Source organism: Kwoniella shandongensis, chromosome 4 (genome assembly GCF_008629635.2).
Source record: "Kwoniella shandongensis chromosome 4, complete sequence".
Taxonomy (NCBI): Eukaryota; Fungi; Basidiomycota; class Tremellomycetes; order Tremellales; family Cryptococcaceae; genus Kwoniella; species Kwoniella shandongensis.
The window spans coordinates 1,376,242-1,395,121 of NC_089290.1; the positions used below are offsets into that span (position 1 = coordinate 1,376,242).

General features: G+C 50.6%; 9 protein-coding genes across 9 annotated transcripts; 2 read left to right on the top strand and 7 right to left on the bottom strand.

Annotated features, from left to right (window-relative positions):
• Positions 1–103: 103 nt before the first annotated feature.
• On the top strand, positions 104–3,978 carry CI109_102535 (uncharacterized protein; the record flags this gene model as incomplete). The annotated part of the gene is made up of 14 exons (XM_032006974.1): positions 104–442; positions 719–1,042; positions 1,125–1,257; positions 1,327–1,536; positions 1,617–1,855; positions 1,917–2,058; positions 2,112–2,171; positions 2,236–2,372; positions 2,441–2,576; positions 2,642–2,655; positions 2,709–2,811; positions 2,867–2,900; positions 2,954–3,230; positions 3,298–3,978. 14 exons carry the CDS (start codon positions 104–106, stop codon positions 3,976–3,978), a joined length of 2,829 nt encoding a protein of 942 aa, XP_031858755.1.
• A 168-nt stretch (positions 3,979–4,146) lies between these two features.
• CI109_102536 (uncharacterized protein) lies at positions 4,147–6,472 on the bottom strand (the record flags this gene model as incomplete). The annotated part of the gene is made up of 5 exons (XM_032006973.2): positions 4,147–4,389; positions 4,510–4,626; positions 4,703–5,440; positions 5,509–5,623; positions 5,700–6,472. 5 exons carry the CDS (start codon positions 6,470–6,472, stop codon positions 4,147–4,149), a joined length of 1,986 nt encoding a protein of 661 aa, XP_031858754.2.
• Positions 6,473–6,747: 275 nt separating this feature from the next.
• On the top strand, positions 6,748–7,233 carry CI109_102537 (uncharacterized protein; the record flags this gene model as incomplete). Its single annotated transcript, XM_032006972.1, has 3 exons — positions 6,748–6,835; positions 6,896–6,986; positions 7,080–7,233. The coding sequence occupies 3 exons, from the start codon at positions 6,748–6,750 to the stop codon at positions 7,231–7,233; spliced, it is 333 nt and encodes a 110-aa protein (XP_031858753.1).
• Positions 7,234–8,437: 1,204 nt separating this feature from the next.
• On the bottom strand, positions 8,438–9,156 carry CI109_102538 (uncharacterized protein; the record flags this gene model as incomplete). Its single annotated transcript, XM_032006971.2, has 3 exons — positions 8,438–8,988; positions 9,060–9,095; positions 9,144–9,156. The coding sequence occupies 3 exons, from the start codon at positions 9,154–9,156 to the stop codon at positions 8,438–8,440; spliced, it is 600 nt and encodes a 199-aa protein (XP_031858752.2).
• Positions 9,157–9,659: 503 nt separating this feature from the next.
• On the bottom strand, positions 9,660–10,860 carry CI109_102539 (uncharacterized protein; the record flags this gene model as incomplete). The annotated part of the gene is made up of 4 exons (XM_032006970.2): positions 9,660–9,896; positions 9,993–10,393; positions 10,487–10,530; positions 10,799–10,860. The coding sequence occupies 4 exons, from the start codon at positions 10,858–10,860 to the stop codon at positions 9,660–9,662; spliced, it is 744 nt and encodes a 247-aa protein (XP_031858751.2).
• A 365-nt stretch (positions 10,861–11,225) lies between these two features.
• CI109_102540 (uncharacterized protein) lies at positions 11,226–11,964 on the bottom strand (the record flags this gene model as incomplete). The annotated part of the gene is made up of 3 exons (XM_032006969.2): positions 11,226–11,554; positions 11,613–11,782; positions 11,921–11,964. 3 exons carry the CDS (start codon positions 11,962–11,964, stop codon positions 11,226–11,228), a joined length of 543 nt encoding a protein of 180 aa, XP_031858750.2.
• Positions 11,965–12,929: 965 nt separating this feature from the next.
• On the bottom strand, positions 12,930–14,430 carry CI109_102541 (uncharacterized protein; the record flags this gene model as incomplete). Its single annotated transcript, XM_032006968.1, has 4 exons — positions 12,930–13,888; positions 13,943–13,984; positions 14,061–14,327; positions 14,406–14,430. The coding sequence occupies 4 exons, from the start codon at positions 14,428–14,430 to the stop codon at positions 12,930–12,932; spliced, it is 1,293 nt and encodes a 430-aa protein (XP_031858749.1).
• An 841-nt stretch (positions 14,431–15,271) lies between these two features.
• On the bottom strand, positions 15,272–16,596 carry CI109_102542 (uncharacterized protein; the record flags this gene model as incomplete). Its single annotated transcript, XM_032006967.2, has 8 exons — positions 15,272–15,369; positions 15,437–15,494; positions 15,560–15,644; positions 15,723–15,833; positions 15,915–15,954; positions 16,095–16,190; positions 16,270–16,321; positions 16,381–16,596. The coding sequence occupies 8 exons, from the start codon at positions 16,594–16,596 to the stop codon at positions 15,272–15,274; spliced, it is 756 nt and encodes a 251-aa protein (XP_031858748.2).
• A 411-nt stretch (positions 16,597–17,007) lies between these two features.
• On the bottom strand, positions 17,008–18,413 carry CI109_102543 (uncharacterized protein; the record flags this gene model as incomplete). The annotated part of the gene is made up of 6 exons (XM_032006966.1): positions 17,008–17,515; positions 17,581–17,861; positions 17,934–18,016; positions 18,106–18,227; positions 18,298–18,341; positions 18,390–18,413. The coding sequence occupies 6 exons, from the start codon at positions 18,411–18,413 to the stop codon at positions 17,008–17,010; spliced, it is 1,062 nt and encodes a 353-aa protein (XP_031858747.1).
• Between the last annotated feature and the right edge of the window lie 467 nt (positions 18,414–18,880).

The window sequence follows — 18,880 nt, forward strand, 5'->3', positions numbered from 1 at the left end:
TCGACTTCAGGCGCGAGAGGACCGACCCAAACGATAGACCTACCTTTCCCATTATCCTCCTTCGACCATCCCGTCTCACTAAGCTGGACAGTGATTGATCACAATGTTCGCCGTCGCTTCCAACTTGTTCTCCAAGACATCATACTTATCAGCATACAATGTCCACTCCACTCCTTCTCCATCTCCATCCCCATCATCATCCTCTACCCATCTCCCAAACTCAAATGGAGCCAGTTCCTCTTCCTCTTCTACCGGTGTAGGTGGAAATACGAAACCATTCAATGTCGGATTATGGCGTGTGTTACCTGGTACGCACAAGACAACGAATAAGGAAGTATCGATTTGGATCTTTGAGAAAAAGGTGTTGGAAGGTGTGAAAAATGGTGTTTTGATGGAAGGGATTGGGGGGAAAGAATGGGTGATGGAGCAGCTGAAGAAGGAGGTGAGTGGGTCGAGGATTGTTCCGATTGGGATATGTGTGCTTGTGGTATGGAAGATGCTGGATGCCATTCGTGATTGGAACGATATCGGTTTGCGACCTAAATAGAAGAGAAGTCCAGCTCTGCCATGTCCACGTTACGATTGACATTGGGGTCGACCTATGATTGGAAAGGGGGGAAAGACGATGTGTTACATGGACTAGACAAGGGAAACGAGGACGAGATAAAAGAGACTAGATGGCAATAGTGGCTGACTCGACTCATCTCCCCGTACCCAGGCATCATCGCTATCCCGACTCCGACACCCAGACATACTACACATGGTCGAACCTCTCGAGGAATCACGGTCCGAACTCACCTTCGTAACCGAACGAATCACCTCCTCCCTCTCTACCCTCTTCTCAGCAGCGGCTGGCCCTTCATCTTCCATTCGAAGAGGTGGGAGACCGCCCTCTGGCGCTGCGGCGAGCGAGGTAGATCTCGATGAGACGGAGATACAGAAGGGGACGTTGCAGGTTGCAAAAGGGTTGAGCTTTTTGCACAATCAGGCGAAATTGGTTCATCTCAATCTTGGACCAGAAGCGGTCGTCATAAACTCCAAGGTGGGTTGGCAGTCTTCCACGTCCTGTGTCTGTGAGGACCGTGTAATTCGTTTTGAATGCTTACATGGTTGCGACAACGCAGGGCGACTGGAAATTGACAGGATTATCACATACCACCCCATTGGTTCAACCAGATGGGACTCCGACCAAGTACATTTTCCCCGAGATTGAACAGAGACTACCACCTCAAGTCCAGTGGAAATTAGATTACCTGGGTATGTGTCTCCTAAATTACATTGCTTGGGATCCACAAGCTGACCGTTCCTATGATCTCTTGCGGGTAGCTCCTGAGTACGCCCTCGATTCCACTCTCACGCCCGCCTCCGACCTATACTCGCTCGGATGTCTGCTGTACGCCGTACATATGGGCGGAAAGCCGCCGTTCCAGAATCGAGGATCGATGCAAGGTTTACGAGACAATGCTGAAGGATCACTCGTACGCCGTGAATGGATGAGCGGGTCAAAGTGGGAACGATGTAGTGCAGAACTGAAAGGTGAGTCTTGCGTCCCTAACGGTGACCATGGAATTCAATGCGGGTACATTCTTGCTGATGATACTTCTCTTACATTGTAGACTTACTACCTCGCCTGCTCACGCGGTCACCGTCAAATCGAATATCGCTCGCCTCCCTCCCCTCACACTCATTCTTCTCGTCACTTGCCATATCCACCCTCAACTTTCTCGACCCGACAACTTTCGCTTCCAAACCACGAGAAGAGAAGGCTACTTTCCTTCGAGGACTGGTTAGGGTCTTGCCGTCATTCTCCGAAAGGTTACGGAAGGGTAAGGTATTGCCCAGTCTGCTCGAGGAGGTGGGTAGCTCAACTTCCAAAGCAACTCATACGAAAACGAGCTGACAATAACGGTGGACAGATGAAAGACCCCTATCTGTTACCATTCATTTTGCCGAACGTATTTGAGATCTCCAAAGGGCTGAGCAAAAACGAATTCGCTGGCGTACTACCAAGTCTACAACCACTCTTTGCGCTGAAAGATCCACCACAAAACATGCTCAGTAAGCTGGAGGTAGTACAATTGTTCCAGGACCATAGCTGATGTTTTGAACAGCCTTGCTGGAACATCTGTCGTTGTTCGAGGAGAAAACAACACCTCCGGTGTTCCGAGAGAGTGAGTAGGGTTCGTGCTTCGGTATCGTGGAAATGATGTTGATAGTGGTCTTACGGTCAACTAGGCGTTATGCCGTTGATTTACAACTCGCTCGAATGCGAACATCTCCCTGTGCAAGAGCGAGTGCTAAAAACTGTACCTCACCTGTGTGAGATTCTGGACTATGGGACAGTCCAAAACGTCTTGCTTGTCAAAGTCGCTGTGAGTGTTATTCCAGCTAAGAGAAGGTAGACGCCATTGAGCTGATAGCTGATTCTACCCCTTTGTAGATTCTCTTCACTCGAACGAGGATCTTATCGGTTAAAGTGCAGACTTTGGAATGCTTCACGGCTATGGTGCAGACTCTGGACAAAGCGACACTCACGACGAAGCTGGTGCCTCTGTTGGCAAAGATCAAAACGAAGGGTGAGCTCACGGATGTATATGCTATAACGAGAGACTAATCAGCTGACATCTGTGTTTCCTTGCAGAACCGGCGGTCATGGTGAGCTTGACCAAGATGAATAATGAGACGCAGAGCTAATTATCCATACGCAGATGGCGACACTTGCGGTGCACGAAGCGATGGGAGCGAAAGTCGACAGGGAGGCGACGGCAACGCTTGTACTGCCGCAGCTTTGGGCGATGTCAATGGGTCCGCGTAAGTACTCTCGCCTGACCGACCAATTTTTGTCTATGCTGACTTTATATCTCAGTCCTCAACGCAGAGCAATTCAGTCGATTCATGACGTGAGCTGATACAATTGTACGCAATGTATAGTCAGCTGACAGAGGACTTGTAGGGTAATCAAAACCCTTGGTGCGCGAGTTGAGCAAGAACACTCACAACATCTTCGAGATGTCCATCGCATCGAACAGCAAACGGCAAGTCTGTCCGCTACCAACAGTCTCGGTATAAACGGCAACGGTGGACTCACTGGGTCAGGAGGTGGTGAAGTGGACTTTGAGACGCTAGTCAGAGGAGGATCAGCTGCACCCTCACCTAATCCTGCAGTTGCTGTGACTGACCCGTGGGACGATGACGGGTGGTTGAACGGCGGAGATACCGGTGGTGGATTGGTGAGAGTAAGACCCCTCCTCGTCATGTTCCGGAGTATTGATGAAAGATTCGGTATTTCTTTGCTAGTCATCGACTTTCCCATCCCTTTCCGTTAATCCTACAGGAAATTCTGCGTTTCCCACTTCCACTCCTGCTCCTACATCGCCGCCCCAACCATCTATCCGCCCGACGCCCGTTTCACTTTCCAGCTCATCAAAACTCAAGGCGAGGCCAATCCCCCAGTCCAACTTCAACGCGTCCGCTTTTGGCGGTAGTGCGGCCTCGACTTCCACAACAACGAGTCCGATGATACCAGCCCCTCCCGCATTTGCACCGTCTCAAGCTCCAGCGATGGCTCCGCTGAAGCCCCAAGCGAGATCTGCGGTACTGAGCCCACAGCTTAGCGGGACTAGCAGTAGTGGCAGAATGGGCGGAGGAGGAGCGAACTATAATATCAACCTATCACCTCAATCCCCAGGAACAAATCAACATTCATCACCACTATCATTCATGTCTTCTCCATCGCTTCAAACCACATCATCACCTATATTACCGTCATACCAATCTGCAACGCAAGCACCACCACCACCGATCCAAGCGACAATGATGAGTACCCCTGCTCAATCGAGTGTCAGACCGCCTCCTGGCTGGGCACCAGGTTTGATGCAGCCTACTGCTGCGCCCAAACCTGTTTGGGGGAAGAGTGGAGGAGCGGGAGGAGCGGCAGGTGGAACTCAAGATTGGGGAGATTTCGATCCCCTCAAGTGAGAGAGAGAGATGATAGTCATGTCGTATGGCCAACGCATTGGTCTTGCCGCGAAGACATAATTTTTTGCGATCTCCATATATAAGTTGTCATGCTTGCAAAGGTAAACATGCATAGATCGTCAAAGTCGTAAACCGTCGTGTGCCGTGCCTGTATCCATTAGCAACCCGTTACACCTGATCCGCAACACCTTCATCAACCTCCGGCCCTTCTTTAACAGTCTGCTCCTCTTCCTTCGCAGCTGTATCGAGATTTCCCCCTTCAGGAACCATCACCACCTTGTTCCGTTCATTCTCTTCCTTTTCCGCATCACCAGGGTTCAGTTCGACCCCTTCCAACATATCGTTGGCGACCAAAAACCTGATCGTTTGGGATAGTTGCGAGAGCGTGTTCTGGATAGGGTTGGCGAGGAGCTATAAACACCAATGAAGAGGTAGATGGTCAGCTTGAAATCAATTTTGGTGCAAGTCATGATTGCGGCTGAAAGGCCTTGGAGAGATGACGACGGAGGAGGGAAAGAAGACATGACGTACAGATCCAAGTAGACTGGGTCGGGAGAAGGGATTGTTAGATTTCTTAATCAGCGGTTGACGAGGTGTTTTCTTCTTGTCATTGTTGTTCGTGTTCGTCGTCGTGTTGATACCATCGGACTATAAGAAGTGAGCCATCAGTATCAAGCATGTTCTCATATCATATCTGCTACACTAGGACATGGGTCTTGCTCACCTTGATATGTGCGAAGCGACATTTGTCTCCCATCTTACATCGTCCAGATGCCGCGAAGAATTTACAAATTGGTTTGTTAGACACTTCAGGTGCGGGTGTGGGTGTGGGTGCGGATGCGGTCACAGCCTGAGCTTCTGTCGGTATGACCAGCGAGGTTTGTGTCTGGTTTTGATCTTCCTCGTCCTCGGAGTCGGCGTCGGATGAATCGGAACTGGTCTCTGAGTCTGTCGACGAATCCGATTCCGATTCCGACTCAGCGCTCGCTGATCCCGCCTCGCTGGAAGGGGTATCGTATCCTCCCAAAGCGGCAAGTGCGTTGGCCTTGTCCCCTTCCTCAACCTCAGTCGTGATCGGGCCGTCGGGAATCAATGACCGTGTCGCAGCTTCGTCCGTCGAGATTGGCGCTTCACCTCGTCCCCAACCTTGGTCCATTGTCCTCCCTTCGCCAGTCCATCTCCCTCTTCCCCTACCACGTCCCCTATCTTCTCCTCCTCTCCCTCTACCTCGTCCTCTACCTCTCCCTCTCTCCCAGCGTCCTTCACCATGCGCTGCATCAGGACTTTCTTCCATTCCATTCTGCGGCTGAGCTTGAGATCTGGGCTTTGCTTCGCGACCCCATTCTTCGGCTAGTGAAGCAGCATCATTCCGCATCCCACCTCCACGACCTCCACGACCACGACCCCTCCCGCCGCGAGCAGGGAATTCCCCACGAGCAATAGCAGCTCGACGTTCTTCCTCCTATCGTTCAAACCGAGGTCAGCTGATCGCTCCCATTCAACCACAGGGAAAGGTCTTGGCCAACTCACCTTTTCTTGAAGTCGCTTCGAGCTTGGCCAGTTGGCTTTACGTTCTGCTATCCACTTCTCGATCTGTTCCGGCGTATCTAGCGTAATGTTCGTCCCCTGAATGGGTGGTAAGGGACTACGAAGGCAACAAGTCAGTCTTGTGATATTGTATTACACAGATAGGAAAGGCTGGGATGATGATCTAAACTCACCCCTTTCTCTTCGCAAACCTCTCTTCTTCCTCGCTCCGCTCTACCACCCCCCCAGAGGGGAAAATCAAATGTCTATCTCCTTCATGAACCTCAACATCCTCTCCAGAACCTACGAATTTGCATCCCGGATGCGAACAATTTCTCCACGGCTTGAACATCCCGTTCGAGTCCGTCACAATGGTTGACACAGCAGATGCCGGATTGGGCCGTTGTTTCTTCGCTGGTGGTAGATTGGTCGACAAAGGAGCAGGATGTGATGAGAGGTAGGTTTGGGAATAGGCATAGCCTTCCGAGGTGGTCGGCGGTCGCGCTGCGAATAGCGATTGACCGAATGATGGACCGCCTACGCCAAACCCAGCTGTAGGAACGGGGTAGAACGGTTGTGCTGGATAGAAGGGAGCAGGAGCAGATGGATAGCCATAGGCAGCTTGATAGCCTCCTGTGTGGTTGATGGGGGGTGCTGGAAGAGGTTGAGGTTGATAGTAGCTTGTCTGGGGCTGAGGAGTGTATTGCTGTTGCTGTGGTGGTTGGTTGGACCGAGGAGGACGAGATTGCGATGGACCGGCCGCAGGTGTTGTGGATGTAGAAGCAAAAGCTGGTCGGGAAGGTAATGAAGGGTGAGGCGGGAGTGGAAACGGCTGTCGAGAGTTCATCGTGTTACACTTCAAAGCTCCTTCTCGCAGACGAGCAGAAAGTATAGGATATGACGAACTGTTCAAATCAAGATACCTGTCAATAAATCTGAAACCGGTACTTGCTTTGCTTCGCTGCATCAACTTTTTGCGAGCCCGAAGTCACAAGTGATGACGTCGACATTTAAAGTGGGATCGCGAAAGTTGCCGAGCGAGCGCGAAGGGCATGTTATGTCTCCTCGATCTGCTTTGATATCTCGAGTTTACACAGACATCTTACAACCATTCCTAGCCTTACCCTCAGCTCTCGTCCTTCGACCGAACCGTACCGATTCGACCACTTCTATATCTTGACAACCACCACAAGCACCAAAGTCCTTTGACATCAACCCTAGCCCGACCCATACGCCGTCACGATGGAAGCCTTGTCCAGAAGAGAAGAACAGGATATCATGGAGACTGCAAAGACGCAAGCTCTCAAGCATTGTGATGGTCATGTGGCTGGTGAGTTAGTTCTCATCTATCACGAAGGGCTCATCTGATCGATCGTCTTCGACCATCTAGCCTTTGCCGACTGTGCTACGGGACGAACGTTTTCATTACCGTTTGCTTGTAAAGGCAAACTGGACGCAATGCAGGGGTGTATGAAAGACTAGTAAGCTTTCATTTTATACCACAACACATCCCAGTATCATCCCGCCTACCAATGCAGCGAAACATCGAGAGCTGACCCACTCTGTTCCCGCAGCATGACGCAAGATCGACTCGATCATATGAAACTCGAATACATCGCACACAGATCAGAGAACGGTCGTCTGGCAGTAGAGGCTCTACGAAAGAGCAGAGAAGAGAAATTGCGGAAGATGGCTGGTATCAAAGAGGAGGCTTCAGTGAGGAGATGACGAGGATCGGGAGATGAGGAGTGAGGGGACGACGGAGGTTTCTGGATTCACACATTGCATTTCACATGATATCGACTGCTCTACTCCTTCTTGCACCAAACAACCGACTTTCACTCTCGACGAACACCTATCAGATCTCCTTCTTTCTGACCTCTGCTTGACTGCCGACACTTCACATCCGCAATATTGGGAAGATTCTCCCTCCGCTGATCCCTGAACAACTGATGCTAGCCGCTACCCACAGAATTGGAACCATTCCTGTAGTCTTGCGAGCTGGCGGAACGCTCAAGTTTCTCCACAGTAGAGCTCGGTGACGGAGCCCGCGGTCGTGGGGAAACATACTCGATCTCACGGTCACCACCCCTGTAGGCCGTTGGGATACCGAGATGGGAGCTGGACTGGGCTTGTGTGTTCGTCGATGCGCTGGCTGTGGCGGTCGTCTGGCTCGGAGTCGGACAAAAGCCGATCAAAATCGTTCCTTCTGCGCATCAGGGGGGAGAATGTGTTAGGCCTCCAAATGATCGACGACCATCAAGCATGAAAACTCAAGGCCTCTGATACTCACCTCGTTCTGTGTCCTTTGCTGTTGTGCAAACAAACGACTGGTCACTGGCGATCGACTGCTCGCTAGGACGTCGCTCATTGGAAGCTAGAGACAGGGGGGTCTTTTGTTAGCAATTGGGTCAAGACCAGTACAGTAGTCAAGTCAGGATGGGTTCGTCTGCTCACATTTGTTTGACATTGCTGTTGTGCGAGAAGAGTCTTCTTGTCTAGGAATGGCACAAATATAAAAAAAAGTGTTGATACCGAACAATCAAAGCAATTGTCCAGAAGTGAAGTAGAGGTAGGCTTTATATCATAGGCATACTGTTCTGACCTCGGAGTTTCTGTCTCATAACCCTAACCATCTCTGAACGCTCCTTACATTATTTTGTCAAGTAAGGAAGACACTTGGGCATCCTTTGTACCGTTTCAAGCATTAGCCTTCTCAACCACATCTCGGTAAAAATACGCTCCATCTCGGCTGAATACCTGAAGTATCGACTACGAAGGCCGTGGACGAGCTTTGGGCATGTAACAATTGCATACGGTATGGACAGGAAGCGAAGCACTACAGTACGATCGATGGTACGTTGTATCCAGATGGACATACTACTGAAAATCGACAAGCACTATTGAATCGTAATGGGCTTTCCCTCCCTCTCTACCATGTACTGGTTCCTGATATGATCTCCTCGACGCTCGTTACTTCTTCACTCTCGTCCTGACTAGTAGCGTAAGCCTGGTCTACGTAGGTATCGTGCGACGAGTGATCGGTATCGGTAACGGTATCATTGTACCAAGAAACCCGTTCTCTTTGAGTGGATGCCTGATCACCACTAGTCTCACCCATCTCAGAAGAACTTTCGTCCCTTCCTGCCTTGATTTTATGGTATCCTAGCATACCATCAAGTGCAGTGTAACCCGTCATGGCGACGACGCTCATAGCTGTTTTAATAGAAGCTTTATGTACCTTCTCTTCTACGGTGTACCCGTTGGAAGGGAACTCTGTGCCACTGAACCTCTCTGATGATCCACTAGGAAGAGGAGAACGGTCGTTCAAAGAGTAGGAGTAAGAGAATGCGTCAGATCGTTGTGAGGATGGTGGCCCAGACTCTGCATAGGACGATTCGTATGACGGCGCGTAAGTCGACTGCACCTGTTGTGTCGACGATTGCGCGTGTGATGGAGAGTATGACGTTTGGGTCGGAGAGCCTGCCGAACATAGATTAGCTTGTCAGCATTGAGCCGTACTTCCGACAGGAGATCATGCTATACCGACTGACCGGCGTAAGTGGAAGCCATCTTCAAGCTTGCAAATCCTTAAAGGTATAACAAAAAGAGTGATCGTGGGCTTATTGTTTGCTTACGGTACGGGATCATTTGTGATTGTGGAAGGTACTGGAGGTCATATATGTGGACAGAGTGTAAGTAGACAATGTAAGCGACGACGACCGCCACTATAAGCCTCATGATCCTTTCACATCCCTTACATAGCACTGCTGCGGAGCGTCAAAGGGAGCCCAACATCCTTTGTCACCTCGACGTCACAGCGATGCTTGCCTTTCATAGCTCTCATGTCGCTCCGTTCATGAGCCTTATTGTCAGTCCCAATTCTGATCACCCGCATCAAGTCACACTCTTCGGCTTAGTGTACGGAAGCCGCAGTCGATATCGACTATGGTGCAAAGCGCCTGAACAGCGTCATTTTCTCGCATTACGGCCCGAAGCATTGTTGCTGACTTGCAACATAAAGTCACGGAACACCAACAAAACATGATCTCATCCAAAAAGATAATATATGTGCTCTACGTAAGTCTCTCTCCAATAATCGTCTCTCTTGCTTGAGCAGTGAAAACCGAGCTCTCTCGATCCCCTGATGGCCACTACGATCGTTGGACGGGGTATCCGTCGTCCATCTCGCTATCCCAATCAGATTCGTAGGTGTAAGAATCTGGTTCGTCACAGGTACCAGTGCCAGGAAAGTACAGCTGTCCACCCTCATATCCGACATGCTGAGTGGGCAGAGGACGACGTCTGGACGATTGTGCTGCCTCACGGGAGTTCGTGTTGCTAGCGGGGGGATCCGTCTCCCGTCTTCTTGCCTCATTCCGCGATGCAGGCTGGCGAAAGCTTCTGTCATTGTAGCTGAGCGCCCCTTCACTACCACCACTGTGGCTCCAGCCCCTGGATTGTGTGCTGTCCCTCCGATCACTCACGTCGAATGGCCTTTGCCCGACGTACCCGGCACTTCCCATGGAGGAAGGCGACCCTTCATAGTCGGCCCCGGAAGGGGAGTATGTCCTTCTTACACGCCTGCGATATACTGTACCACCACTATCGGATGACCGGCGATCATCCCTCTCAATGAAGCTTCGTTGACCTGCCTGTCTTCCTCGCTCATTGACCGTACGGTCAGGAGGTCTAGCTTGAACCTGGAAAGATCGGACGGAATCCCCTGCGCTCGACTGGTCCCAAGCAATTGGTACTGGGTACTGGCTACCAACTCGACGCATTCTTTGTGGGTCCAGAGGGAAGAAAGTTGGTGGTGAGCCGGAGCTGGAGGAGAACATCTCAACATCTCCGTCGTAGTCGTGTGCGTTGGTAGGAGGGGAAGAATCTGATACAGTACATAATCCGAAGAGTCAGTCACCACTTGCACGGCACAATGGTTCTCAGGCGAGCCTACTGTAAGTGGCACTATAGTACTCACCAGATGGGCTAGGAGAAGACATGTTGTGCAGACTTCTGTGCACGCTTCGAGAATTCTGCTTGTATACAGTATGTAATATGGTAACTATTGGTATCGATGATGTTCGTTGGGAAAGTTGTGTGTGTAATAAGGAAACGCCTTTCGATGTACAGTATTAGGAATCGAGGGAGGGGTCCAAGTCCACTCAGACAATGACCATCCGTCCGGCGCTACGACAATGCCTTCCTTTACCCCATGGCCTTCCGTTCAAGCAATCCATTCATACCTCTCAGTGAGGCACTTCGAATTGAATGTCCGCCATTGCGAGCTCACTCATAGACCGAAGCGTGAGCAGAGCAAATGTATTTTCTACCGGGATAAGCGTCTACATTCATGGAGTGATCACTGTGGACCCGATTTTCAGCCTAAGGACAGATGATACAGCACTTTTGTCGATGTGACATGATATGGATTGTGTAGAGATATGAACACTCATGTCCGCCACAATCTGGCGACGATGACCAGAGTCTCCCCTAAAATTGCATCTTGCATAACTCTGCCCCTCATCAGTATTGGATACACCTCCTTCATGATACAGTGGTTTATAGACATCCAGCATCCCACACAATCGCCCTCCTCACCAAGTATTTCTATCTCTCGTAAACTAGTCTGACAAGTAAGGATAGAGTGCGGCCGATAAGCCGGATCGTGTAGATGCGTACTACACAAAACCTGACTCAATGGCATCCAATCAGCTTCCTTACTGACGGCGCCCTTGGAAAGTGGCACCACCCCAGTCGCTGTCCGAGCGGCCTGCGTCAGTGCGTGTACTGGGGGATGTAGAGGGGATTACCCCAGTTGGTCGGCGCTCGGGCGACTCCCGCCTACCCTGTGAAGGTGCAGAGCTGCTACCTGCAGTAGGGGAAGTGCTCTGCTTGAGGGTGTCTTTTTTACTGAAACTGTAAGCGACGACCTCCATCGCCTTCGAGCCCGTCGATGCGGCGGTCCTGTCCCATGCATCGGTCCGAGTCTGGGTGTTGTCGGTGAGTGTCGAGTGACCGCTAGGCGAAGTTGGCGACCTCTGATCATCTGTCGCATCACCCAGCGTACGTCAGTATCCGACAGCCTAATATCAATGTAGACTCACTCGACCTGTTGGAGTTGGTGTCGTTGTTGGTGCCAGACATGTTGGAAAGTGTCAAAGTGAACCGTGGTGCTGGTGGTAAGTGGTGATAGTGATCTCTGTTGCGATGTGATGAAATTGGCTTGTGTGTGAAGTGAGAGAAAAGTGAGTTCCGAACGGGGCGATTTGCAGCCCTTAAGTAGACAAAATTGGGACAGAGCGCCCCACTTCATCACTCGATCGCATTGTTGCTTTCCGTTCATCAAGGGGACCGTAGTGGTGTCGATCCATTCTATGCAAGTATTAGATCCTCGGCGATGACGATGGCTGACCAAGAGGGGTCGCCGAGGTCTGTCAGAAGCGACAAGGTGTTCATGTTTTGTGACGTGTATGAAAGACAAATGTATTGCAACGTGTATGAGATGTAATTGACCTTTATGACTGCCTCCCGTGTGGAATCATACTCCTGTCATAGGACCTCCTCTTCGGCTTTTTGAGACGTCATATCACTATGAAACATCGTCGATCTTGACAGGGGGTCAGTAGACGAAACGCAGATCCTTTGCAACCACGGTTTCAAAACGTAGTCATGACCAACCAGTGATTTCACAAGTTGCCTCATAGACACGAGTCACCTTTCAGAATTTGCAGAAATCGCAAAGGTGTGTTAGCCCCTCAAGGCAGTCAGGATCAGTTACAGTGTTGACTTCGCCAATCCTTTGTCCTCCAAGGGGTGTCGCACTCAATGGCATCAGTAGCTAAAGAGGTTCCATTATGATCATGCGTCGCGTATCATAGTTGTGAAACACGGTCCATGATACGTAGCCTTGGTATGACTTCCTTACATATATGCGTCAATCGCAAGACGTATGTCCCTTCCACTCATTGCTTGGCTGTTAGCTGTGTGCAATTCTCGCCACAAACGCACTTATTGCGAATCGCCTCTCCCGTACAGCGGCATACAGAACTTGGACGATTCCTAGTCTTACATACCGCTGTTATACCGTATTCGCCTCAACATCAGTACCGGCTTCAAGCCTCTCTGCGCTGATCCCCTTACGAGAAAGCATTCGACGATGTTCCAGGATACCCACTAGACTGTAGACACGCGTGATAAATACAGAATACTACTCTTCAGTAGGGCTGGTACCTGAATTTGTTTAGTCACAAAAGAATCGCATTCACTTCATCCTTTTCTTCACTAATTACTTCTGTGAACAATGTGTTGAACAGTATGAGCAGACACCACTTCGACATCACTACTCCAACAGCGATGATGGCTGTCGTAGCACTCTCATCATCTCCCCCTCTGTTGTCTACCGAGCGCTCTCAATGAATTCCTCACGAGTGGTGTCGGGGCAGGCCGACACTCTCCGAATCAGAGTTGGAATCATAGTAGACTCCTCCGCTAACAACGGATTGCTCCCCACGGCCTACGTGCCTGCTGGGCCTTCGAGCTTGCTCGTGGGATGCAGCACCCCCGGGTTCGACGTGGCTAGTATGGTTGGCGGTGGTATGGGCTGCTGTCGGTACTGAGGCTGTGGTTCCGTTGTGACTACGACTGGAAGCTACGCTGGAGCGAGAGGAAAGGAGAAAGCCGCCATTGCTCATGTCGTATCGTCCAGCACTTCTACCTCTGCTGCTTGAGCCACTCGTCATTGTACCGTGTGGGAAAGCGCTGGGACCGAGAACTCCGGGTCCGATGACTGGGTTGGAAAGCCGTGTGCTTTCCGTCAAAGGCGGACGAGCGTTGGCTGCTGTCGCGATTGAGGATGTCGTCCCGACATGACTTGAAGCTCCACTTGAAGGGGACAAATTGAGAAAACTGCTACCTATCGTGCCGTTATGTGCAACATTCCCAACTCTGCTGCCTGAGCTGTTTCCTGTCGAACCGTATACCGACGCGCTAGGGTTGACAAGTCTGGAACCGGTGGGTGGAGTGGAAGGCTGTGGTACTCCCGACGAAGGCCGGGACTGACCCCTGTCGCTTGGTGCAGAGACGGATGGTCCTGCGGCATAGCCACTACCTGAACTGCCCTTTCCCCAGTCACTGCTTCCTGGACTGAGACGATGTGCGATTGCTGCAGACGTGTTGGATCGACCACTCTCGCTTCCGGCAAGGACACGACCTTCGTTCCTGTTTCTAAAACGTGGTCTCAAGACTCTGTTGGGGATGCTTTCCTCTCGGTCCTGTCGAGGGGCACGACCGCGAACTTGTCGACCTCGACTATGAGCGGTTCCAAGCTCGGTTGACGCGTCGGAGTGTTCCCACTCAGAGTCTCGATGACTGCTAGCACTCGCTGAGCGCAAGTCAGCACGAGCGCTTACTTCAGACACGGCTAGTGTGTGATCACTTCCAGCAAAAGACGAAGAGTCGGCTCGAGAGTCGGAAGAGGCTGCAGGTGCAAGAAGTCAGTTTCTCGCCCTGGTAGGAGCAGTGAGAGTGCTACAAGCCCGAGTGGTACAACTCACAAGGTGGTCTGAAAGCGGAATACAGTCCATTTGAGCCAGGTGTCGATGGGGGTCCTCGAGATGAAGTCGAGCCGTACTGTTGTGAAGGCACTTGCGAGTTTGCTGGAGATCGCTGGGACCCAGATCCGGATCGATGTGCGGGGGGCAACATAGACCCATGGATACGGGATGATTGCCCAGGAGTGTGAGGATGACGAGGGGAGGATTGACTACCGGAAGTGGTCGACCCAGGAGAGGAGTCAATGGGGTACCGAGTAAACCCGGCGTCTGTCGTGTTATCAACGGACATTAGCATTGATCAACCTGCAGAAGGTGCGAATGATATCATGGCATGAATGGACTCACAGGCATTGTTGTCAGGTGAAGCCATTTTGGAAAGTCCTCTCTATTTCGGTGGTGTAGGTAGTGATAAGCGCCGTGGTTTCGGTTTCGACGTTTTGATATGGAAGATTGGAAATGGGTCGTGTGGTTGTTGGATGTGAATAAACCAAGACTCGAATAGAGCGAAAGCAGCCCTATAAGTACACAAATCTGGGAAGAGCAACCCAACCTCCCTGTAATTCCGAATGGGGTCGTCCATTCACCAACGGACAGCCGCCTTCGTCGATCCCTTGTTGAATGTGTTTATCGGAGACGAAAAGAGCCCCGATTCCGACAGAAGAACGGATCGCCATCGGTCACATGTATCACGTTAAGTCTGCCCTTCATGATATCCTGTGTCAGGGGTCATATTTGACACAGCGCCTGGTCATCAATTTCCTCAAGGAGTCCGGATGACGACACCCACAGCGATCCTTTCAGTGAGTCTCCAATGAAAGGTCAGTCAGGGGGATCCTTTCAAGTCCGCTAGCAAGATGTACATGACCGAACATAGATCCTTTGCCTCAACGGAGTTCATCACGCATCAACCGCCAGTCAGTGACTTCATCAGCGAGTCTTCGACGCACATCCTCCTCTCGAAGTCGACGTCCATCGCTGAAACGAGAGTCCAGTCCCTCAGGAGCGGCCTCACGCGGTATCGATCTGGTCAGTGCTCATCGTCCAAATGCTGGGGTACTGAGAGATCCCTTTCAGTATCTGACATCACGACATAGTGAGTAAGACACATTTCCTTTGCTATCCAGGGGGATCTGCACTGAATGACATCAGTAGCTGTGAAGATCCATTATCGTTATATCTAGGACATGCTACCCGAAACGAATACCCCTTTTTCACATCGCCTCTATGCCCCCATACTGCTTGTTCAGCTGCCACCCATGTGCGATACTCGCCACGAGCGCATCGACAGCGAATCCCCTCCTTGCGTAGTCTATAACGGAGGATCAGACAATTACACTACATTGCACTGAACACACGTTCGGTCGTCTGTGACTCACCTTCAAGAGCGTGTTGGAGGTATTTGAGCGGAACGACGCGCTTGACGATATGTTCTCCCTATGAGGACATTATTAGCTGAGGATCCGATTGTCTCACAAACAGCGAGGAATAGTGCGACTCACCGGTTCGAGCTTTTGTTCTGGGTCGGGGTCATGCTCGCCCAATTTCACGTTGACAGTGACGAGATGCATATTGGCTCCTGTCATCCTGTCATGGCATCCACATATATCAGCGTTATGCTGTGATTCAATAGATGTAGAGTATCGAAATGCTGATATTACTCACCCTGGATCTTTCACCAAAACGGTTGACACATGGTGAACCTCCGCATTACCCTCTCCTGCCTTTCCACTTCCATATCCCGTCTCTTCGTGCAGCTCTCGGAGTGCTGTTGTGCTGCATGATCGGTCATCAAGGTGCGGCACCAATGGTCAGTGATACCACCCCTACGCCTACGCCAAAGGACGCGAGACTTACGCGGCATCCTCGCCTTCGTCAATCAGACCAGCGGGTAATTCTGCCAAGCCAGATGAATAGTCATGTCAGCACATGTGCCTGTCTATCACATGACAATCATCGCATGAGAAGGATGACAAGCATAAATGATGTATCTGGTCACGAGACCTGCTGGATACCGGACGAGGATGCCCCACTCACCGACGACGGTAGCTGAGACGGGCGGTCTGTATTGTTCAATGAGGATGGTAGAAACGGGTTTGGTAGGGTGGTGCAGGAGTGCGAGGATATGAACGGCTACAGCGATGATCATCGTACAGGGTCTCAGTGCTACTACAATAACTCCTGATGCAATGAAGGATCAAGTCGCACTTACAATCTACACCCGCTTTAGGTCTCGTAGCTCGATTAGCAGTCTCCCACATCCTCTAGCACGCAAATATCAGTCTCCAACACATCTACCATACTGCCGCCTGACTGGACCCACCTCTTTCCCCTCTTGATCTTTCCACTTGATCTTCTCCAACTTCAACCATTTCGCATCCGTCTTGTACTCTTCCGTACTGACGATCTCTGGTTTTTGTGAGTCCGAGCTCATTTTGCGTAAACAAACAAATCCGTAGCTAGATAACGATGATCTCGTAGTATTATTGAGTGGTCTGATGGTACTGATTGTCGTGAAGCTTCGGAGAGAAGGTCGCATGGATGTATATATAGGGTAGAAAGAGAGAGAGCGAGGATTGAGTACAGTCGATTTACCGAGACATCTGGATGGAATTGATGATGACGCAAAACAAGAGAGAGACCGGTTAATTCATCATCTAATCAGTCCGGAAACCAATGTATTCCGTCTTCCCGGTGCAGTCTCCGAGGTCACACCGTGTGAACATTTCACCTTGCTAACACTCACACACACTGTACTCTCACCTAAGCATACGTCCCGGACAAAGACGGAAGCCAACTGCGCTACTCGAATGCTTTGTGTCTCATGCAGGATGGAGCCTGCCTAGGCGTGATCAATTGACCTTTTCGACAGTCAAGCTAGTTTTACGGTGGTACAGTAATACATGGCATCCAACCTGACGTCTGACGATGTTGCGATTCTAGCCGTACCCTACGCCTTTGTCTTCTTCTTGATCCCCAATAACTTCTGCATGCCTTCCCTCTTCCTCTTCGCTTGAGCCGGTGCTGCCGCGCTCCCGTTGACAGCCCCATTTGATCCATTCCCGTTCCCTGCTCCGTCTAATAGCTTGCCCTTGGCTGCCAGTATACTTTGAACAGAAGGTTCGGCAACTCCACCTGAGCCAGTTCCTGGTGGAGGTTTTCGCTTGATCGTAAGAGCCGGTATAGCCAAAGTAGTATTCTCTTCTTCTTCACTTCCTGATCCAGAACCGTCTTCACCCTCGCCATCATTCGCACCATGCGACTTCTTCTCCGCAGCAGCAGCACTAGCGGCGGTTGGGATCTTCGCAAAGTACTGTTTGACCAGAGCGTCGTCTTCCTCTTCTTCGGCTTTCCGTCTCGCTTCTTCAGCTGATGAGATCTTTTCAGCATGAAGTGCTGCTAAGACAGATTCGGGATCGGCCGAGACGTTTGACAGTTCTAAACGAGCATTTCGTTGTCTACAAGGGGCACAAGTCAGCACGACCCATCTCTTGTTCCTTCCTGAGACATGGGGTGTACTCACCTGAGATCTGCCAATTCGTCCATCGCTTCCATCTCTCTCCTACTTTGTTCCTGACTTCTCTCCAAATCCGCCATCGCATCCTGCTCTTGCTTATTCTCCGTCGGATTCCCATCCGAATCATACTCATCATCCGCTGCTGCGTCAGGTATAGCCCCTGCTTTCCCATTCGGATCCGAGTCTGTCCAATTTTCGAAATTTCGCGTGGCTCCTTGTTCGCAGGTGTAGTCGGCGTTCTTGGGATCGGTCTTGAATGTTATTTCGGAAGAGCACATGGGGCATTTCTGCGCAAAGAGAATAGAGTCAGCCCAAGTCATACTTCAGGGGTGCTTATGGAGAGGGACGCCTGGACTCACGATATAAAATCGGAAGATCTTGATTCCATAATATTCTTCCCCTACAGCCGTCTCCTTTCTCGCATTGAACTTTTTGCCCTTATCTGTGACACAACGACACACGTTACACATAATGTCAGCGTGGTCAAGGGGAAGGATATCTGGAACAGATTATGCGGAGACTTGAACTCACAGACATACTCTCCACATCTATTACAACGCATTGAGAACGGCGCCATCAGTCGAATGACCTGTTGAGGGTCCTTCGGCATCTTGCGCCGTTTGATCTTGGACGGATCGAAATCCGGTGGGAAGCTGTGACACGACACAACACAACGTGTCAGCCGCCAGCACTATACATGTGAGCAGGATGGAGTCGACTTACTATTTCTGTAAACGTGAAGAATCGCATGAACGAGGACATGTCAGCTTGGTTTCTTCATAATATCAGAGAAAGAAATGGGAGGACCGACTCACGTTCAACACCTTACGTTCTGACATCTTGACGAGTGTCTATACGTGTAAGTGATGATCAAAAGTAGGACAGGTGTCAATACCTAACAGAACTGAATCTGTTGGCGGAAGGGTTGGAGGTGTGAAAGAGAAGAAGAAGGGGGAGACAGAAGGAGTTGTTATCAAGCTTTGTAGAGTGAGTGGCAAGAACGAGTTTTGGAAAACGGAATCAAAATCTACAACGCGGTGTACAAGTGGCAAAGTCCTTCTATCCTTCCCTCGACATGGTAAAGCAAGACCCATCATCGTATGCATCTCCACCCCTTTGATCACTGACAATAGCGGTTAGTTGAGAGCCTAGAATGGCTGCAGTGATGTGGTACATCGAGACATGCCATGCATTGCAATACGTTGTTGTAATACACTTGAGATAAAAAGACCTATTAAACCTCCTATAACCACCAAACATACGAAACCACTCCCCTCCAGCTGGTACTTTTGTATATCATGTCGAA